This window comes from Sinohyriopsis cumingii, chromosome 2, assembly GCF_028554795.1.
Source record: "Sinohyriopsis cumingii isolate HCF-2022 chromosome 2, ASM2855479v2, whole genome shotgun sequence".
NCBI classification, from domain to species: Eukaryota; Metazoa; Mollusca; class Bivalvia; order Unionida; family Unionidae; genus Sinohyriopsis; species Sinohyriopsis cumingii.
In genome coordinates this window covers 104,064,151-104,080,842 of record NC_142962.1, presented here as the reverse complement: position 1 = coordinate 104,080,842, position 16,692 = coordinate 104,064,151, and the positions used below count along the sequence as shown (strand labels likewise).

The 16,692-nt window shown below is 34.3% G+C and overlaps 1 protein-coding gene across 1 annotated transcript; it reads right to left on the bottom strand.

Moving 5' to 3' along the window:
- Positions 1–2,588: 2,588 nt before the first annotated feature.
- On the bottom strand, positions 2,589–14,899 carry LOC149805528 (uncharacterized). The gene is made up of 5 exons (XM_089936347.1): positions 14,685–14,899; positions 14,051–14,108; positions 5,138–5,448; positions 3,888–3,950; positions 2,589–2,782 (listed from the first exon to the last, which is right to left on the bottom strand). The coding sequence occupies exons 1-5, from the start codon at positions 14,737–14,739 to the stop codon at positions 2,655–2,657; spliced, it is 615 nt and encodes a 204-aa protein (XP_089792473.1). The 5' UTR covers positions 14,740–14,899; the 3' UTR covers positions 2,589–2,654.
- Between the last annotated feature and the right edge of the window lie 1,793 nt (positions 14,900–16,692).

Genomic DNA, 16,692 nt, shown 5'->3' with positions numbered 1-16,692 from the left:
TTTTCTTCAACTTAATAACTTTTTAAATTTCTAAAATTTGCAATTTTTCAACTTTTCCATTTGATCAAGTCCGCTTCTGTACTTAACGAAAAATAAGTGTTATCTGTCCCTTTTGCTCTGCTCTTCAAATCATTAGATGCATTTTAATAATATTTGTAGAGATAGTGTTATCAATATTTTTTATTACATTTACATCTGCTTCAGTGTACTCAGGCAGACTGTAGATCAACTAGTAAGAAGTCGGAGTTACTCGTACAAAGCAACGGTCTTTTCTTCTTTTCTTTTTTAATTGAGTTTGCTTCATAAGATCCTGTATGGATTTTTGCAACGTGATATTATTACCAACGTTTTCAGCTTTCAGAGCCAAGTCTGTGCATCGTTGTGTTTGACTGAACTTGAACGCAGTTTATGGTCCTTTTGTATCTCTTCTTTGTCTACGCGATAAGTGATGATGCATTAGCTTTTGATTTATGGAGAGTGACGAATTCAGGGGATCAGATGAATTGCTTATGAGTTCGATCTGTTTTGGAGTCACGAATCGGTCTGACTGTTGATTCTTGGGGAGTAATCGATTTCGATTCATGACCACAAGTATGATGTTTGTGATCACTAGGGGACAAGTGATTTTCGGAGGAGTGAGCAATTTTCAACTTGGCCTATACATTATTGGTATTTACGTCTTCATTTATAACTTTGATTTTAGTGATTATTTGTTTAATTGTAGGGCATTGGTGCTGGAAAGATATTTCTGCAACCAAGTAATTAACCAATTACTACAAGCAAACCTCACAATGTATGGTATTAACGCGACCAAAGTAGCAGGAATCAGTTTCGTAAAATATACTCTTCTTTATTTCTAAACCACTAACATATTGTCGTTAGTTGATTAGAAGAAAATTAGTTGTGGTATTTGCACGTTTGAGAACACTCAGATATGGTCGTTAGTTTTTAGAGGAAAATTAGTTGTGGTATTTGCACGTTTGAGAACACTCAGATATGGTCGTTAGTTGATTAGAGGAAAAATTAGTTGTGGTATTTGCACGTTTGAGAATACTTAGATATAGTCGTTAGTTGATTAGAGGAAAATTAGTTCTAAACCACTAACATATTGTCGATAGTTGATTAGAGGAACATTAGTTGTGGTATTTGCACGTTTGAGAACACTTAGATATGGTCGTTAGCTGATTAGAGGAAAATTAGTTCTAAACCACTAACATATTGTCGATAGTTGATTAGAGGAAAATTAGTTGTGGAATTTGCACGTTTGAGAACACTCAGATATGGTCGTTAGTTGATTAGAGGAACATTAGTTGTGGTATTTGCACGTTTGAGAACACTCAGATATGGTCGTTAGTTGATTAGAGGAAAATTAGTTGTGGCATTTGCACGTTTGAGAACACTTAAATATGGTCGTTAGCTGATTAGAGGAAAATTAGTTCTAAACCACTAACATATTGTCGATAGTTGATTAGAGGAAAATTAGTTGTGGAATTTGCACGTTTGAGAACACTCAGATATGGTCGTTAGTTGATTAGAGGAAAATTAGTTGTGGTATTTGCACGTTTGAGAACACTTAGATATGGTCGTTAGCTGATTAGAGGAAAATTAGTTCTAAACCACTAACATATTGTCGTTAGTTAATTAGAGGAAAATTAGTTGTGGTATTTGCACGTTTGAGAACACTCCGATATGGTCGTTAGCTGATTAGAAGAAAATTAGCTGTAGTATTTGCGCGTTTGAGAACATTCGGTTGACAATGAGTGTTTTCTTGAGGTCTTAAAAATTGGGGACTCGTCGACCCCAAGCCATTCTCAAGCAAATGTTCGACAGTGCATGTTCCACTCGGTAGTGAGATGCTGTTAGACCTTGCATGTCACAATACTAATATGGCGTAACAATTACAATTTTTGTAAGTTTTATAGCTAAATCGCCATGATGGTTGTACTTCAAATCAAGACGTTTGCAGTTCTAGTATTGTCTCGGAGAATATGTTTCTAAATAAATTGTAATATAAAGTTGCATAGATGAAAGATAAATCAAAATACATACTTAACGGTCCAAAATATAGCTCCGACAGACTTTAAACTGAGACTAATCGTACAGCTAAAGTACTATAAACGTGACACAGCCTCTGATGTACATGAAGTACGCTCGAAAAAACAAGGACTCATTTTTTATGACTAGCATTAAAAAGGATTACACAATATCTAGTATGCACGGAAAAGTGACATGCTATTTAAAGCCTGAGTTTTATCTCAAGATATCTGGAAAAACATCGAAAACGCAAAATCTGTTCTTATGCTCGTCAGTTCAATATTTACTTGGATAAAAATCTGTGTTATCAGTCATCAGCTCGACTGAGTACATATTCAGGTACCTCACCAATGTTACTATACAATGTGGTGTTTGTTTACATATGACATAAAAGGTCTATTTTGAATTCGTGAAAAAATGCTGAATTAGTACAGTTCAACTTAGTTTTGTCTTGAATAATTGTATGCATTTTTAACAACAGTAATAATGTATTAAAAAGCAAAATCGTGGTCTAACTATCAAGGTATCAATATATGAACAAGTGAAAAGGCACGGTCATTTCGTTGCTTTTTGCGTTTTAATTCGTTGCTCATGTGGTTGCGGTATCACTACTGAAACTTTTACTTCTTTGCCATAAAGAAAACCTTTCCGAGAAGTAATAATACGGCAAGGAAAAGAGCACCGCACACGCCAGCGTGAACTTTCCAAACAGTCGGTGAAGTAGTTTCCCCTTGCATCTTCTCTTGGACTGAAGAAAGAAATATGAATTATGTAGATACTTTAAAGGGGGGGGGGTATCCTAAAATTACATTAAAAAGAAAGGGAAAAATAAAAAAGTAAGAGGAATTTTTAATGATTCGATTTTTTATCTTCTTCCAAATAATCGTGAATAGCACGGCTTCAGTTACCTTATAACGATCCCCCCCCTTTTAAATATCGAAATGTAGACCATGGGAATATTTATGCTAATTTGTGAAAACTTCTACTTTTAAATAATACTGGTTATAGAACTGTACACTAATAATTGGCTGTCTGGACTATTTTTTAAGCGCAACAAATGAAAGTCGCTGCGTATGATCCAGAATGAACCAAATTATTTCTTCTTTTTTCTCTCTAAACTATTTCCATTTAAATAAAATCTCTGATAAACAGAATCTCAAATGGGTAATACTTTAAAATAAAATAATGAAACTCATTGAATAGTGTCCAACCATGTCTCGCAAAAGCTGGACATTATTCAACTCCTTTCATAAATTCAATACTAAATCATTAGCCATTTGAGATCCCATAATTTGTTCATTCCCAAGTATTTTACTACGTACATTACATGTGCTCCCAAATAAAAGTCGTGTAGGATGCAAATCTACATTTTATTTTAGGGGACGAGGACAGAGCCACAAATTCTCGTTGGATACATATCAATCATGCTCGACTCTTGGTGATGTTTCAGAATTATTCTTTATCATTTTACAAAATATTAAAACAATAATCTGATAAATGTTTTCAATGCAGTACCGAAACTGAAAATCGACGCAACCACTGGCGCTGTTGTTCCAAGTTTCAAAAGTTATGACATCTATTATGATCTATTAGTCCACTTTCGTTTTTATGTAGATTACTAGTAATTTGCTTTTATCTAGTTTTCCATAGAATGTTTTTATCGACTCTGTATTTCATTTCGATCGATCGATCGATCGATCGAGAGAGAGAGAGAGATTGAGAGCGATAGAAAGAAAGAGAGAGTTAAAAGAAAAAGGCCACGCGAGTAAATCAAAAGACGATTTGCCGGCTATTTTTTGTTTATACCATTGGGAGAATCGGAATAGTATTGCAAAAGAAAAAAAATGTGCAACCTTTATTCTGTGACATCATGGACGTGCTTTCTGTGATGGAATTGCCCCCTGGTTTTTGTTGCGCTATAAATAAATACAGAATAACAGTCACTAAAGAAAACGTTTTACAAACAATAATTAAGCGATTTCTTTACTAAAATGCGTCGAAGAATGTTTTCTGGTTTTAACGGCACTTTTAACACATTATTCTCTACACCATACCGCGGAAATGGGAGTTAAGTGCCTTTCGTAAGGACACGCCAAAACAGTCGGTCCGGGCTGACCTAGACGGACCCAGTACACAATTAGTTTTACTATATATTCTCTACATTTGTTTCTCATTACTGAACTTTTCACTGTGTGACGATCAATACAAATCATACGTTAATCTAAAATACCTTCAAAGATGACTTCACGGTGAAGTTCTTCTCATAGGTTCACCGGCATTTTTTTGAGAGCTGGACTGTAAACAAGCCAACATGCAGTGGAACACAGATTTCACTTCCAGATCATTATCAAGACCTGATCACTCCCTGTACACTGTCGCCGAAACACACACAGATAACTACACCGTAAGTTCATATTCTAAAGAATAAACTATTACATTGAAATCCACACGAAGTATGCCTAAATATAACTTTTGTATCACCACCAAAAGGAGACAGGAACAAATGCTCTAAAATGCTCTAAAAATAGACTGGGACTACATTCGTGGGTACCAAACTATTAAATGTGATATATTTCCTAACATGGCAATGGGATCCGCGAACTGTGGATTACGAGTACGATGCTTACGAAATTGATATTGAAAAGAAAATGTATTGCTTTCTTTGAAGTACGGCTTTTAATACAGAAGCAATAGTGTGATACGCGAGAGCTATTCTACCCTATCATGGAAAATATTTATCTGCTCTGTACTTTTTTTATATCATTTTCTTCAAAGTGCACTTATTCCACGCATGTTTACGATTACTGACTTGTCCCCGAGGATTTACTACACAGATCACATGTGCAGCAGTACTCGCAATTTAAAGCAGGATTCAAATCTACATGATATAAAGTTGTGGTTTAGGCGAGGGCAATTGACTCACAACGTATCCATGGATACTTGAACCTCATGCTTGAGTGTTGGCGATTCTAAATGGAGCGACGCGCCTATGTGGAATTCTAGGATTTCCTTTTGATCTCATACAAAATCGTTTCAATAAACATTCTGTACGTTGTACAAAACATTTTAACAATGAATCTGATTTTTGTTCTTCAATACGCACCTGGGCATGGAATAGTACACTTGTACCGAATTTGAAAATCCACACAACCATCGGCGCCGTTTTTTCCATTCTCACAAACTAGACCTTTGTCGACATCGCACGTATAGATGTATCGTGATGCATTTATGGAGCTATTTGCTGTTACACATTCAACTTGGGTGGCATTTCCGTCAGGGCAAAAAGCTCGGATCTCTGTCCCGTTGAAATATTCATTGTCGCCCTCTGCAAATTCGCGATCTTTCCACGTTGTCGTGGGTGTGTCTCTATTTGTCCAATTGCTCCATATATCTGTAGGACAACCACTTGATCGTCTAAATAAGAGGGAAAGAAAATTTCAGTTATATTTCAAGCTCTTTTTGGGCGATAGCATTAATATTTTAATCATAATTCTTCTGTTTCAATTATTGCGCATGTTTGACGATTTAAACACGTTCTTCCAAGGGAGAGGGAATGAAACGGGCTGAAGAAAATTAAGGACACGGATATGCAGCGAAACACAGACTTGGGAAAACGCACGGTGCACTGTTACTTTTTGTTGCTAACCACATTTATTGCATGTCACTTTCAATTTGCTACCAGAGGTAAGCAAATTAAACTTTCAACTTTTATTCATCCTTTGAAACTCTATCCTTAATCATTTTGTTCTGTTTTTATTGTTTTCTATTCATGTATATATAAATAAAACCATTACTGCTGAATAATTACTGAAGTGAATTTAGAATAAAAGAAATGGAGCTGGCAAGTGAAAAGCACATTTCCACTTCAAATACAAATTCAAGTTTTGATATCACTCAGAATATTAGGTTAGTGCCCCGTTTCTAGAGAAAGATGTAGACAAAGATTTTCCTTATTTTCAAAAAGCTGCTGATAGTTTGAAATGGCCAAGGGAGCATTGGATTAAATTATTAAAATGTGCACTTTTTGGCAAATTCCGAGATATCTATGCATCCATGTCGGTACAGCAGAGTGCTGACTATGATTTGGTGAAGGAATGCATTTTAAAGGTTTATGAGTTAGTCCCTGAGGCTTATCGAAAAAAATTCTGAAACTATAAAAAAAAGAAACTGTGCAAACTCATGTTGAATTTGCAAGAGAAAAGGAACAGTTGCTTGATAGACGGTGCTTAGCCAAGCAAGTTGATCAAGATTATGAAAGTTTCAGACAACTTGTATTGCTTGAAGAGTTTAAGAACGGTGCCCATACTGACATTAAAACTTATCTCGATGAGCATAAGGACGAAACATTGGTAAATGCCGCTCGTGCCACTGACGAGGATTATTTAGCTCATAAAATTTATTTTGTAAATAAGACTTCCACTCAGCAGTCTTCTGGCAGAAAAGTATTTCAGCCTAATACAAGCCCTTCTAATTCTCAATCCGGCACAACATTTTAAATCAAGCTTTTGATAACCTTGATATAAAAAACTTTGTCTCTTCCTACATGTCCTTATGGCAAGAAGATAGGACACGATATATATGATTGCTACAAATTGAAAAATAAGCATCATAATCAAGACAAACCTGTTCAAAATGCTCTTATTTCTAAGAGGTCAAGGTCATGGTCATGTATTGAAAGTAATACATTTGTTGGGTCTAATAAACCCCAGTCTGATTTTATTATGGAGAATTATGAACTATTCGTATCGAAGGGTACTATATCACTCTTGGGTAATTCGGCCAATCCTATCCCTATTAAACATTTAAGGGACACAGGAGCTTCTCAAGAGTCTTTTATTGTCTGGTGCTTTGCCTTTTTCTGAGAAGTCTTCTTCTATGAGAGTGTTCTCATTCAGGGAGTATAGTGCGGCTTATTAAATGTTCCTCTCCACTGTGTAAATTTGTCATTAGACCTAGTCTCAGGACCCGTGACAGTCGGAACAGTGTAGGTTTTACCCGTTGAGGGCATCCATTTATTACTAGGTAACCTTCTAGCTGGAAATAAAGTGGTGGTTAATCCACTTGTAACTGACAAACTTTGTTTGGATCAGAAAGTCGATTCAATTGAAAAAGAATTCCCTGATTTATACACAGCTTGTGCATTTACTAGCGCCATGGCAAAGAAATCTCTTGAGAATGATGTTGATCAGGAAAGTATTCCTGAAGCTGACACATGTATTGGTCAGGCTTTTGATGAGGTCATTTTCACTTCTTGCTTGGATCATTCAACGGGTATTGATTACTGTGATCCTCTTTTAACTACTCGTTATCTTTATTCTAATCAGAGTGACAAACGACAACCACTTGTCGAACAGGAAAAATATCCTGAGATCTATTTTTTTGAAAGGGCCATTAGTAAAACTGAAGCCACTGAAGTACCCGTCTGTTATTTCATTACAAAATGGAATTCTTATGAGAAAATGGAGACCTCCCGAGGTACCTGATGGTGACGAATAGTCAGTGAACTATCAAATGGTAGTTCCAAAATCATACAGACAGAAAATACTTAGTCTGGCTCATGAAACTCCTTTGGCTGGTCATTTAGGGATTCATAAGACTTATCACAAGATCTTGACTTACTTCTATTGGCCAAAAATCAAAAGTGATGTTCGTAAATAATGTAGATCTTGTCATACTTGTCAAATGTTAGGAAAACTCAATCAGAAGATACCCAATGCTCATATGCATCCTATTCCTGGATTTGAGAAATCTTAAATCTAAAACAATAGTAAAGGCTTTAATAAAGTTTTTTTTTGTACTCAGATTGGCTTTCACAAATCTGTCCAATCGGGTCAAGGGTAAAAATATGTTTCTGAAATTTCTCAGCCAGTTATGCTTTGAATTCGGCAATTCAAGACAAAAGTGACATTATGGTTTTTGACAGAACTACAATGGAGAGAACGTTCGAGTCTGGTGATAGAGTTCTGTCTCTCATGCTCATTCTTCAAAATATTCTTCAGATTTTATATCACGGCACTTACAGAGTTAAGAAGAAAATAAGTGAGTTAAATTATACTAACAGTACTTCTGGTATCTTGATACATTTTTAGCAGTACCAGTATATTGAGAGAGGCATCCAGGTCAAACATACAACTAATTTACTTGTACCTGTACCACTCAGTGCAGATTTAGGTGAAGGAATACCATCGGATTCTACTGATTTTGGAGTGACAAATCTTCCAAATTCAGAAATTATGAATGATCTGGACCAGAAACGTTCACATTTGCAACAGCAAGAAAGGAATGAACTTAAACAGTTATTATTTGAATATGAGCACTTATTTACAGATGTTCTTACAAGAACGAAGTTTTTCCATGACGTTGAAATTGCACATTCCAAACCTATGAAACAATACTCGTACAGGATGAAACCTCTCAAACAGGAATACTTGAAAAAACAAATTCAGTATTTGATGGAAAATGATTTCATAGTGCACAGTAAAAGTGACTGGAGTTCACCATGTATTCTTGTTCCGAAACCAGATAAAACTTTCCGTATATGCAATGCTTATAGGAAAGTTAACATTGTGACTAAAACAGATTCATTTCCATTACCAAGAATCGATGACTGTATTGATAAAATTGGAAATGCCAAGTATGATAACAAATTTCACCTTCTGAGAAGATTTTGGCAAATTCCACTGACGGAAAGAGAAAAGGAAAGTTCGGCATTCGTGACTCCTGATGGACTTTATCAATATAAAGTGATGCAGTTTGGGATTAAAGGTTCGCCAAGTACTTTTTAACGTCTAGTGAATATTATCATCTCTGATCTAGATAATTGTGATGCTTATCTCGACGATCTCATCATCTACAACGACACCTGGAAAGAACTTTAGAGAAAATACACTAAGAGACTCACAGATGCAAGTTTGACAATTAATTTATCCAAAAGTGAGTTTTGCCGTGCTAGTGTAACATTTTTTTAGGGCATATTGTGGGACATGGACAAGTTAAAGATATAGATGCTAAGGTCGAGGCTATCTCTGAATTCCCTTTGCCTGTTAGTAAAAAGCAACTGATGCAATTGTTAGGTATGGCTGGATACTATCGGAATTTGTTTCTCCTATTTTTCCATAATTGCTGAACCCCTGACAAATTTATTGAGCAAGCAAAGCCAGTTCCTTTGGACTGAAAAATGTCAGGTGGCTTTTGACAAGTTAAAAGCCATACTTAAAAGCGCGCCAATTCTTACAGCTCCAAATTTCAGCCAATCATTTAAACTGTCTGTTGATGCAAGTGGTGTTGGGGTTGGAGCAGTATTGATTCAAAAAGACGAAAATAGTGTTGACAATCCAGCGGGTTATTTTTTAAAGAAATTAAATAAGCACCAAAGAAATTACTCAACAATCGAGAAAGAATGTTTGGCTTTGGTATTGGTATTACAACATTTTGAAGTTTACATTAGTTCAACTCCTTCTTCGATCATTGTGTTTAGTGTACACAACCCCCTTACTGTCATCAGCAAGATGAAAAATAAAAATAAAAGACTAGTAAGGTGGATTTTGTTGCTAGAGGAATATGATATTGACATCAGGAACGTCAAGGGAAAAAAATAATTTAATAGCAGATGCACTTTCCTGTGCATATAAATGTATTATTTTATGCATACTTTGTACAATTCATAAGATTTCTTCTAATATTTTTTAAAAACCTCATATATCATTATCCTATGGTAAAAAGAAAGCTTTATTATATAAATCTTTCTATTTTATGGGGGAAGTGTTATGTATATTTGATATAATGTATATTTGATTCAAATTAATTGTTGGTTTGTTAGCTTTAATTTTTTGTCCCATTACATGCTATTGTAATGTAACTTTATTTGCTGGATTTGACATTTTCCAGAAATTAGTTTGACCTGACCGTTTTTTTCGTAAACACCTATTGACAGAAACTTTGTATTTAATGTTGACCTAGTTCCTGACCTTGATTCAGAATCAATGAGAGTAAACAACATTTTTATTTTATATTTTTATTCTTTCTTAGTGTAGATTCATAAAATGAAATCGAGTCCATACTGGGAGGACGTGATGTTAGTCATGTAAAGCTTATATGTTGTTCAAGAAACATGATGATGTGACCCTCATACGAGAATTTGTTTCGCGTCTTTAATTAGTATATAACTGTTTCCTAAAAAGAATTTAGTGAGTTGGGCTATAAACCACTGACACTTAATGGTGTTTTCTGTGAACAGTTTGAGCTGAAATTCTATTTTATGTAATTATTTTTTCTTTTTCCTGGAAATATTTAAGTGCTCATACCGAATTCTTAGACAAAGACATTTATTTAAAAATTTTATTCGGAATTCAACACTGGAATATTGTTTTCTCTGGTTCAACAAGGAACTGTTTACACATCAGGACAACACTGACCACAGCATACGTCATCGTCCACCATCTTGGATTTTTTCTCGGATTCCAACTCAGTTACCTGTAAAACTTTTGTCATTTCTGGGACCTCTATTTTTTAATTCTTTGATTATTTTTTAATTTGATTCATAAAAGCGTAAGTTATATATATATATATATATATATATATATATATATATATATATATATATATATATATATATATATATATATATATATATATATATATATATATATATATATATATATATGTATGTGTGTGTGTGTGTGTGTGTGTGTGTGTGCGTGTGAAATTTGGGTCAGTCTTTGAGAATATATGGTCAGGACTTGTAGTTGTATTCCGATATAATTCTAATAGATTTATTTATTTAAAATATTTAGTGCAATTACTAATTGCTAATTGACTGAATTAACGCATTATTTGGGGATTTTTGTGAGTTCATTCAAAGACTTCCTAAATTTCATAATTGCGGTACACCAGAACATTCAAGACTACTGGTACATCATGACATGCTAGACGGTATATATGGATGTTCAAGAATGTTAGTACAGCAGGATTGGAATTCATTCGGAACATTTATATACGTTTGGGCTCATGATAGGACATTTAGAATTATTTTCTATTTAATTCACAATAATGTAAGTATAGAGAAACAAAATATTTTTTATTTGACTAAACTTGATTGTTTCGTTTCTTTCTGTTACGTAGTATACTGTTACATAGTATTTATAGGTTACTGCATTTCTATGGGAAAATATGGACGAGTTTTTAGGATGGAATACTGCACGACCTTTGGAGTGCAGTATATCCATCCGACAAACCGATTTCATATTTTCCCCATACAAAAATGCAGTAACCTTTTTATTATATGCTCATTTTCTTATCCTACCTAAGGCTTAATTATCTTAACTAAATACACTAAAAGAAACAAAGTAACTGAACGTATGCCGTGTTCCAGACTAAGTACACAAGCGCAGATTTATCATTACACAACAACAACATTATTACTGCGCACATAACTCCGCCCATATAAATTTGAACTTAGTCGCGCGCTCGACATAACTTTCGAAAGAAAATGGCGTGTCTAGTTAAAATTGAAATTTGGAGTCATATTGTGAATGAATGCGCATTGCATCAACTTTTCCATTTTATCTGGAATGAATAGATTTTGGTATTTTTTTGTCGATTCTGCGAAATTTCGTGATTATGAACTGAATTGATATGTGAAAATTCCACATGAAATATATCGCATTGAAGAAGCGAGGAAGAGGCGTGTTGACATCTGCAAATCTTTTAATTGCAATTATCAAAAAGACGCTATGGAATTTAATGCTTATTTCATTTTGAGTGCAGTAAGGAGGATGTATTTGCACTTACATTCGAAATTACAGTACAATTTCGAAATATGTAATCAAGATTGAGAACATATGACATGGCTCATACAATTCGGATTTGCAGAACTAAGAAAGTACATTTTGAGGAAATTCGGGATGTAAACCTGTAAGTATATTTTTTTTCCATTCTTATCACCAGCTAAAGAGGAAAGTTTATGCGTTGTCACATGCATGTTTTTGTACGGACCCATTCTGGCGTCTACTGTATAGCTAGCCTAAATCCGAAACATTATATCAAAAAAGTTAACGCGGAATGTGTCAAAGCAGCTGGTATGTGGCAGTCAACGAAACATCTGCTTTACTTTATTCAGAAACAAATTTAATCAACCAAAACGTAAAGCACCTACTACGCGAGTGTACATGATTTGTTTACAAATCAAACGTGATAGCGTCTGTGTCCAATGTTTTTTTTTTAATAATAGAAAATAGTTCTTTTATGAGTGCAATATCAAGTTGCGCGCGAGTTCAGTATCGTAAAATATGGAACGATTCTGACAATGCAAAGTTAACGCAGAAAAAAATTAGCATATGATAAACTGTTACATAGTATGGGATCTAGGTTCGTAACACTATAAATGATGAACAAGCATCCGAAGAACATTCTTTGGTATGAAAATAAATCCAATGTAAAAACAGGACATATTTAGGTTGATTATTGTGTCACGACACCAGGCAGGAATGACAATTGGAAAGTTGGCGATTTCCCAATTTTACACTTGTTCGGTGTCAGGCTTGGCTTGTGCATATTTGTAGATTATAGTGTTTCTACTGTAGGATATTCATTGCGAGACCGAAGTACAACTGATTACTAACCCGATGTACCTCGGGTGAGGCCACACTATGAAACCGTGCAAACAATTTGTCAAATAAAAAATCATATTTAAATTCTTGTTCACAAAATTAAAGTGAATACATATACAAGCTTTAAGAAGGACCTCGTTTTACTTATTTTTATGAGTTACTCGAGCGTTCCTACACAGTACAGTGTGACATGATTTCACGTACTGTTGCATCTCAGTAGATTTTCTGTGGCGTTATGTTACCAAGCAACAAACTTGGTGGGTCCTGTGTCTGCATCACAACAATCCAACAAGTGCTTGACAAGATCCAATAAGTGCATAATGTACTACATCATACCAAGTAATGCATTTGCGTCGTAAGTCACGCGTTATGTATATAATGATTATATACTGACGCGTTGGTATTGTTATATATTATGGGCTATACTAATATACCTTGCGGGGGAGTTTGCGATCCCCATAAAGTTCGGGTGAGATCTCAATATCAAACAGTACAAACACTACAATATTTTTGTCATTTATCCTCAGTTTCTAAATTATATCATGTAATAAAAAATAGTAAGGTGAATATATGCGAGTTTTAAATCTGATTTTAATTTTGCAAATGATTATCTTGGCATAAATGTAAAGTAATGCGTGAAGTGATTTTACGTACTGGTATGTCTTGATCGACTTGGGGTGACGTCATCTTACGTAGCAACAAACTTATTGGCTCCAATGAGTCCTTAACATACCCAATAAGTGTTTGACAAAGTCCAATAAGTGTAAAATCTACTGATATCCTAACCAGTCACGAGCTAGTTATATGTATATGATAAATAGGAATAAATCAAGAAGGTTGCTGCGATCTTTTCATGGAAAATTTAGAAACTGAGCATGGATGACCTCTTAGTCCTCGCATATATGGTTTTCAGACACGTCGGATTGTTCGCTTCAAACTTGTCTACGGGACGTTTCTCTGGACAAAATTTCTAAATATGTTCGGAGCAAATTGCACCCTTGGTAGGACAGCTTTATTTCCGATGTAGATCAAAGCAGTGCATGAAAGGATAGATTGATATCGGTGAACTCGTAGCGGTGAACCTGGCGAGTTAGAGGTTCCCGTTTCTATACTCAGTCTTCTCGCGTGAATGGTTACTGTTTGTCCATTGCAGTTTGAGGTTAGATGTTTTACTCCAAGACCTTCCGTTTTCTTTACATTTAAGACCAATTTCGTGAACGTGTATGTATGTATGTATGTATGTATGTATGTATGTATGTATGTATGTGTGTGTGTGTGTGCGTGTGTGTGTGTGTGCGCGCGCGCGCGCGTTCGTGCGTGCGTGCATGTGCGTGTGTGCAGGTATGTATGTACGTAGGTAGATATGTTGGTAGGTAGGTATGCATGCATGCATGCATCATTTGACTTACTTTTGTATCCCGACTTTCTCAGTTGGAAATGATGAAGCCAAAAGTCCGCATGGAATTACTGCAAAGATATGTAACACATATTCTTAAAAGATACCAAATTTCAACTCCATTATGATACTTAAAATCGTCAATTTCGCGAAGCTGTCGGTTTCTTATTTAAATCAACATCTAATTCAAACTAGGCACAATATATGCAGCAAGAATTTTAGAAGGCGTGATAACAGTTATATCTTGTCAGAATCAGTGCGTCAGCTATTAAAAGAGTGTAAATACTTTTGCAACCAAAATGTCTGCAACTTTGCAATTACTGAATTTTGTTCTGGATATTGTAATTTTTTAAGTTTTGCTTTCAGGCTAACTATACATGCAATACTACTACTACTAATACTACTACTACTACTAATAATACTAATACTAATAATAATGATAATTATAATAATAAGTAGTAGTAGTAGTAGTGGTATAGCTATTACATATTTGATTTGGATCCGAGAAATGACAATAAATGCTACGATTGTTATTTACATTGAATCTAACGTCTTATTAGTTATAAAATAGTTAACTAATTAATAATTATTTAAATTCAAAATGGTACACGCAGATGTGTGTGAAATTATTTGATATCTTCACTCACCTGAGAAGAATATAAGCGCTGTAAAAATTGGTAATCCAGACGTTTGTTTAGTCATCTTGTTTCCGTCAGTTTTCAAAATGTTATCTCAATACACGAGTATTGACAATGAATCGTATGTATTAGATGATAAAATCGAAACGAATACAGTTTTGAACAATTGTTAGTCCACAGTGTTTGGCGCCTCTTATTCTGTATGGTAGGCACGAATGATAAGCTCAAAGAGTTTATACACACTAAAAGAAAGGTGTCGAATATTGAATTTGACCTTGTCCGATGTTTTGATAAACCTTATGACATAATCAATCATCACGTTCCCTTGCTGTGTTGAAGTGTGAAAGTTTGGAAACATGTGCTCGAAAAATGAAGCTACGTCACAGCGCAGTATTTCGAACACAATGGACACTTGAAAGACAAAGAACAAGAATAAAAAGAAAAACAGAATACTGTGCTGGTAAACGTGGTAGTTATGATAATAATAATAATAATAATAATAATAGTAATAATAATAATGATAATAATACCAATACCAATAATAATAATAATAATAATAATAATAATAATAATAATATTATTATTATTATTATTATTATTATTATTATTATTATTATTATTATTATTATTAATGTGCAGTGTTGCAAGAATAGAATCTATGTAAACTTTCTTCCAAGTTCCACTGGTTTTACTTATTTTACAAAAGGCAGATAAAATCCTGTCAAGAGATAAAGGCATAATTAATACACATAATCTCTTAGTCATAAAGTCGTTTAAGGTTTCTAAAGCTAAGTAAACTGACGAAGCTATATTTTTGGGGTCTGCAGAGTTACGTAGCTTTCCCGCGATTAGAAGTTATAATTCTCCTTTTTTCATTTTAGACCTTTTACCTTTTTGTTCAAGGTTAATTAAAATTGGATGTTTACAAGGAGAAAAGTATATTGGGGTAATTGTTTTTTTATTACTAGCAAAAGGTACAAAATATATATTTGAAATGGAAAGGGCTAGAGTAAAATCTAGAGGAAAATGGATTGAAGATGGGGAAAGAGTTTCAAAATATTTCTGTAATTTGGAAAATAGAAACTATACAAGATGATGGCATATTTCGCTAAACAATATGAAAGAATCACACAAAATGATTTAGAAATTTTGAAAGAAACTAATTTATACTATGAAAAGTTATCACGATGTAGACCCAGTTGATCTTGAAGCATGACCGAACTGTATAGACATCCCTAATTGGACAGTACACACAGTATATGGACATTATAGACATCCCTAATTGGACAGTACACACAGTATATGGACATTATAGACATCCCTAATTGGACAGTACACACAGTATATGGACATTATAGACATCCCTAATTGGACAGTACACACAGTATATGGCCCAATTACACTAGCATTCATTGAAACTCGCTTGGGTGAGAAGAATTATCACCTCCAAACCGAAATGGAAATAGATTTTTAAAAAAATCCATGCCAAATATAGACATCCTTTCATTTTTGGCATAGATTTGACAAAGATAACAAATATATGAATGCATTCTGGACTAATGCATTTGCAGTATATATTGAATTACATAATAAATTTACGGTAGAGAACTCTTCTTGAAACTCCGTTATGGATGAATCCTAAGATTAAAGTTGGAAATTCCATGATTATGTGCATGCAATGGGTGAAAAAGGGAATTTTGTATGTAAACGATTTAGTTAATTAAAACGGTTTACGGAGTAATACTGATGACTTTGTAATAAGTTTGAAATGCGTGTCAAAATCTTAGAGTTTCAAGGCATGCTCAGAGCCATTTAGATTGTTTCCAAAAAATTCATATAAACATTAAATCAAATATATATGGCGCATTTATAAATAAAGCTGTAATTTTGCTCATTAAGGAAAAGAAAGGGTTGTAAAGTATACATGAAAATGTCATAGTTGATACTTCTCGGCCAACATCAGTATTGAGATGGAATCAAGAATATGAGTTTATAGATGAGAGTTACTAGAGGGAAT